The sequence below is a fragment of the Leptonotus elevatus genome, chromosome 14, assembly GCF_054856555.1.
Source record: "Leptonotus elevatus isolate MCC_2025b chromosome 14, RoL_Lele_1.0, whole genome shotgun sequence".
Classification (NCBI taxonomy): Eukaryota; Metazoa; Chordata; class Actinopteri; order Syngnathiformes; family Syngnathidae; genus Leptonotus; species Leptonotus elevatus.
In genome coordinates, this window is record NC_141252.1 from 8,733,291 (window position 1) to 8,739,696 (window position 6,406).

Consider the following 6,406-nt stretch of genomic DNA (forward strand, 5'->3'; position numbering starts at 1 on the left):
TCCTCATTACAAAGTCAAGTGTGGTTAAATTTGCGACAGTGTCAACGTTACAAGTCGTATACAATGCTAGAGATTGATACGTTTTACGTGTGCGCCTGAACGCACCCTTCGTCACAACTGAGCTCATCCTCTTGGCTGTGAGCATGCGCAGTAGGAGGCAGTCAGGGAGTGTCGAGTCGACCGGAGCTTCTTATCGGATGTGAAGCATCACGCTTTGGTTATGGATAGACCCGGCGGCATTTTGAAACAATAACTCTTGGATGGAAATACTTCTTTTTAGTAAGAAATGCAAAGGATTTGAAGGACTCGCGCGGGAACTGGATTTCCGAACAAGCAGGTCATTTGTTGGCTATCTTTTGTTTAAATGGCATCCCAATGGACTGGGAATTAGTCGTTCCTTAAAAAGACTTGTGTCTGATTGCCAAATCCTCTTACATTAAGTGTTAAAGAGAGGGCTGCGTGTTGGACTTTTATTCATTTAAATGGGTTAGCCATTAATTTCGCTTTCCACAGCTCCCTTTCACCTCCATCTATGATAGGTGGCCAATGAATGGGAAATATATTGTTCACATTGTTGTGGAATCGCTGTAAAGCCAAACACATTTGGTGTGGAAAAATAACTGGTGCACTTTATTCTGCTGCTACTACAGATCACCTCATTATGAATCATAATACCTCGAAACCCATTGGAGTTATTACTTCCATAAGCTGGAGGATGTTACCGGCTGGCAGTCTGTAAGGCGAACCTCCTTAAATCTGCAAGGAGAGCCAGCAGTGCCAGTGAGTGACCAGTCCAAAGCATCGTGTACATTCCCAGTGTCAGGATTCCATCATTGGGATGCTGAGTGCCACGGTGGGCTCAGTGGAGGAGAGGGATGAGGAGCAGGAAGATGAAGGAGATGAAGAGCTGAGGGACGGAGGGGTGCCTTTCTACGTCAACCGAAGTGGCCTCCCCATGGATGAAGAGACCTGGGATAGGATGTGGCGCCATGTGGCTCGGATCCACTCAGACGGGGATGCTTTGGAGAAGGGCATCCGTGGTGCAACAGACTTGCCCAAGGTAAACTTTTTGACTGAAGTTAGGTACAGTTGTGCATTTTTGTCTTTAAAAGTTTTCACAGAAATTAGAGAATTTATGCTGAGTTATTTTTCTAGCCCACTTGCTGGATACATATGGATTTTGAGCAGGTTGGATTACTTCTACCCAAGGCTGGCTTAATTATTTTTGACCCAGCAGATTGGGTTGAAGATTGGATTTGGGCAAGGCTGATGAGCTGAAGTTACAGCTGGTCGCCATTTTGGACATTTTGTGTACTGAAATTGGAGTAAATTTAATATAAAATGCTTGAAAATGGTGGCGACTGGATGGCTCAGTTGGTAACACAAATGAAAGGAATATCTCATGATTCAAAACATATCACATAATATGTCCGACATGGTGAGGTAAATTTTAATGGCTATGTATCTGCTGCCTCAAGATCTCCAAAAGCATGTGGAAAAATGTATGGAAAATCACAACAAAAATCTTTCTCGTAATACTGTATGTGCCCGTGTCATGTACAGTTAGTAGCCGATCATCTGATGTGCTTGTACACAATAGTAGACTTGTCCTAAGTAGTGTACACACTGTCCATGTGAAGATACCGTATGTTGCATGGAGGTCTGCAGATATGCAACTTGCTGTTTCTCTTGCAGATTCCAATACCAATTGTGCCTACATACCAGCCTACCACCGCAATCCCACTGCGCCTGGAAGCCATACAGAAATATATCAGGGAATTACAGTATCCTTTGACAGCAGAGCAATGATTATTGAGCGTATTTCACTACTGTTAGTACTTAGGCTTGTCAGTCTTGTTGTGTTGGGGGGCAACATGTGCATAGGAAATGAATATAATTAATTAATTGAAAATAATTTCCAGCCAGAGCTGAAATTCATCCATAATTAAGCAACATGCATGAAAATCACATGACACTCTGATCTATGTTGCCTTAACTATAACCTACAGATACAATCACACCGGGACACAGTTTTTTGAAATAAAGAAAAGCCGGCCTCTTACTGCGTAGGCAAAATGTATTTTTTATCCATATGTGTGAGCTACAGAATCTTACGGCAGCCTTGACTTTGTATACTTTAGTTTAAGAGTTGCATTTGATGCATGTGGGATAAGTGTTTTTGCTAGATCAGACAAAAACAGCATTTAAAGTGTACATTTCTTGACAATAATATGTTATATGTGACTTCAATAGTCTAAACATGACATTCTGATTAATATTACATTTGTGTAATAATAATTATGCAGCAAAATCCAGCTGTTTTTATCCATCTCACGGGGCGGCCATTTTGCCTCTTGCTGTCCACTGAAGATGACATCAATGTTGCTCAAGCTCAGGCAACGACCAATCACAGCTCACCTGTTTTCTGAAGCTGAGCTGTGATTGGTTGTTACCTGAAATCTGAGCAACATTGATGTCATCTTCAGTCGACAGCAAGTGGCAAAATGGCCGCCCCCTGAGATGGATAAAAATGGCTGGATTTTGCTGTTTAACTCATATTCCACTAACGCAATAATAACCAGAATACTATATTTAGACTAGTGGGGCTGCATAGAACATTATTGCAATTTTTTTTTTCAAATGGGTTGATTTCCCCTATAAATCTAATCATTTAAATTTTAATCTTAAAATTGTAGAAATTATGCCTAACTAGAGAATTTCTGAGATACCAAACAATTTATCTGTAATATTAATGTTAATTATTCATAATGTGGCCATATTCTGAGCTAAAGTGATTTTTTTTTATTAATTACTATCAATCTAGAAATAACAAAAGGCAAAATAAGTAAGAGATATTATTTAGTCAATTTTAATGGTATTGTCACATTATCCTGCACAGGTTGATGGACATCGCCAAGGATATGACGCGTGAAGTCCTGCCAATCAAATGCCTGGAGGCGGTGATTCTGGGAATGTATCCTTACTGCAGTACACTTTGCATGATCATCACTTCTCTAAAGCAGCAGTCCTCAACCATAACTGGTCCACGGAGACCGAAAAAAAAAAAAAAAATTCATCGTGTGAAATAAGTTTTACTTTGAAAATGTGGCGACCTGTCCAATTAAGTGTCCATTGAAAATGTCTTAGATCTTTTTAGCTCACCTCATAAAAAAATATGAGTAAAAACCAAAAATGTTGCTTTTATAATTGTGTCCTGTATATTCCTTTACCAACCTTGGCAAAGTTACCTCACCAACAGCATGCCAGCTGTGGAGCGTTTCCCCCTCAGCTTTAAGTCTCAGTTCTCAGGGAACTACTTCTACCACATTGTGCTGGGAGTCCACAGCGGCGGACGCTTCGGTGCGCTCGGCATGAGTCGGCGCGAGGACCTCATGTTCAAGCCCCTGGAGCACCGCACACTGATGGACTTGGTGCAGGACTTCGAAGGGGCCTACAGGGGCTACTGGCACACCTTGCGAAAGGTCAAGATCGGCCAATACGTGTCGCACGACCCTCACAGCGTGGAGCAGATCGACTGGAAGCACTCCGTCCTGGACGTAGACGGGCTGAGCAAGGACGAGCTCCGGAAAGAGCTTGAGAGGCACACTCGAGACATGAGGCTCAAGGTAACATTTCATTTAGTAGCCTTTATCTTGATTTGTTTTGCGACACTAATAGCTACATGTGCAGCTATTCACAGAAATACCTTGAATCTGGCAATAATTTTCTATTTTTTTAAATACATTTTCTTTTTTTGGACTCCCAAGGAGTCCACTTTGGCTCAAAGAACAACGAATGGTGTGATCTGACACTGATGCACTTGGTTGACCTTGGAGTTCACTTGTAATTTCTTTGGCGGTTTTCCAGTCCCTTAACCGTTTGTATTATCGGTCTATACCTTTAATATGCCCGTCATTAAAAAATAATAATAATTAGGAATGGGCGAGTACCGATACAAGCTTTATTTTAAGGTATCGGTACTCGTGCCATTAATTGATATTAATTTCATGCAATTTTAAGGAAAAATGCTATATTGGGATTTATAGGTCTTTCTTTAAAATGATCTGTCATTTTTGTGGGGGAGATTAGTAGATGAGTAGTATCTGAATCTGGTATCGGTGACGACTCAAGCGTTTCGCTATCGTCTGAAAAAAAGTGGTCCCTAGTCATAATAATCACCTGAGACAACTCTCACGTTCGCAGAGCTGCAGTGGTCAAGTTGCGGTGTCATTGAGCAGACACAGATACCCCAAATTTTGTGTACATGACCAAAAAAAAAAAAAGATTCTTCTTCTGGTCCATGTTTATTGTGGTACATAGTACCATCTCACATTTGAAGACACATGTGATGCCAAATAAAGAACTCACCTTGATTGAATATGTCCTGCTCAAATGATTTTCAGTCTTTTCTTGGGATAGCATAATTTTTGCCCAGGCCTGTTAATCATTTTTTTTTAAATAGTTGAATCACAATTTTACTCATTCATTGGATTTTTTTACCTCTATAGCTGTCAATGGCACTGAATGAGTTAAAAGCAATGCCTGATTTTGACATTGTTAATTTTCAACATTTTTTTTAAATGTATTACTTTTGTCAGATTCAAGTTGTTTCTGTGACCACTGTTGGTTTTTCTTTCATTAATTGAGGGATACCAACAATTTTGTCCACGTTTACGCTCGAGCGCTCCAATCAGGCGAGATTTCGGTAGTCTTGAGTAGAGGAGACCGCCACTCTTCGTGGGACTTGGCAACTGAGCTGGTCCGCGAATCGTGCAAATCTAGAAATATTTGACAGTCATGACCAGCTATCCCTTCCCAACGATGCACTCTCATCCCCCCCCTCATGATAAACAAATGGCAAGCCTTGATGCTGAGCTCTCCCTATAATAAGACTAATGAGCCGGCTCGAGGCGCTTTCGCGCACGGCTGCTCAATCCATCAATCGCCCGTGCTTTTTACCGCCAGCACTCAGCGCAATCACATTACCTCTCCTCCATCACATTTTGAAGCGGGCTGTGCCTTTTTGTCTGCAGATAGGAAAGCCTGCGCCGCCTTCTCCCACCAAAGACAGCAGGAGAAATAGCATGGGCTCACCACTTAGAGGGCAAGGAAGCCCCATTCGCCGGCTCAGCCGTGTTGACAGACGGTACGATTATCCATTGTGAAGTTGTGGTTTGACCTTTAACTGACTATCGAGGCTAAAATTGTTTTTTTGTTTCAGTCCATCTGGAGAGAAGAAGGTTTTGGAACAGAAAGCATCTGGAGACTTGAACGTGTATCAAATTCGAGTGTGAAGAATCTTTCTCTTTTTTTAAGTTTCTTTGACAAAGCCACTGATGAGGCTTTATTCATGGTCTACGTTGGCCTGTTCTTGGTGATGCAACATTCAACAGGGAACCACCACCCTTCTCCTCATATACACACACACACAAAACTCTTCAATGTCAAGTTTTTTAATTACTTCAGCATTGTAAGTGCATAACTGGTGCTGTTGTGTGTAAACATTTTTACTAACTTTATATTACACATCGTATGTTACATTAGAGGAATAAAGTATCAGAATAAATGTGCTACTTGACATCATATCAATGCGTTTCATTGTACTTTAAGTGTACTGTTATGTGTCAATTTATTTACATCCAATCACGGACTACTTTGTATGGTGACAACCAACTACCCCCGTGCCTTGTGACCAGATTCAATTAAAACTGCAACATCGCCCCCCCAAAAATCCTATCACCTGACTGTATAGAAAGTAGTAGACATTTTTACTTGAGTATCAAAGTGTTTTTTTATTTTTTTCTGATCAAAGTGTTTCTAATGTCAGCAGCACCCTCAAGGCTGCAGGCTGAGAAAGCTATACAACTTAGCGACACATCATCGGGAATGTGTAATTTCTATAAATACAAGAAAAAGATGTCATTTGTTAAGTAAAGGATACGGCGGCATTTGGCATACTGCAAATGCAAGCCGTTTTCACTTGTACTGTAACTCGACTTTGATTATGTACAGTCACATGCTTTGTAGCAATTTAATTAAAATTTTCACTTGCCTTTGAGAGACCACCTCCAAAAAGGTGTCACGGTATTAGTTCACAGCACTTTTTATCTTTGTACTTTTTAAGAACTACTGAGTTCTGATGTTTTATATGTCACTGTCATATGTAAAACATTTGGTTACCAATAAATTGCCACAGATTACATGTTTTTGTGTCTTGTCGTATATTGTTATGTAATCAACACATTTAAAATAAATGGGCAGATGCAGGAAAATAAATACAAATAAATGGATAGATGCCACGGACTTCCGACTTCCCGGTTTCACACATTAGCGCCGTTTCCGGGGCATCTCAGCTCTCTGAAATGCGTCGGACAACTGAGACAAGACACTCTGTGTATGGAGATGT

At 40.8% G+C, this 6,406-nt stretch overlaps 1 protein-coding gene across 1 annotated transcript; it reads left to right on the plus strand.

Moving 5' to 3' along the window:
* Positions 1-152: 152 nt before the first annotated feature.
* On the plus strand, positions 153-6,202 carry vash1 (vasohibin 1). The gene is made up of 8 exons (XM_086094259.1): positions 153-337; positions 651-1,060; positions 1,696-1,784; positions 2,010-2,066; positions 2,900-2,974; positions 3,245-3,626; positions 5,034-5,146; positions 5,222-6,202. Exons 2-8 carry the CDS (start codon positions 839-841, stop codon positions 5,292-5,294), a joined length of 1,011 nt encoding a protein of 336 aa, XP_085950385.1. The 5' UTR covers positions 153-337; positions 651-838; the 3' UTR covers positions 5,295-6,202.
* The last annotated feature ends 204 nt before the right edge of the window (positions 6,203-6,406 follow it).

Coding starts and splice junctions, on each gene's coding strand:
- vash1 (XM_086094259.1), top strand. CDS start 839: ATGCTGAGTGCCACGGTGGGCTCAGTGGAGGAGAGGGATGAGGAGCAG. Junction 2,067..2,899: donor AAAAGCCGGCCTCTTACTGC/GTAGGCAAAATG, acceptor TATCCTGCACAG/GTTGATGGACATCGCCAAGG. Junction 3,627..5,033: donor CTCGAGACATGAGGCTCAAG/GTAACATTTCAT, acceptor TTTTGTCTGCAG/ATAGGAAAGCCTGCGCCGCC.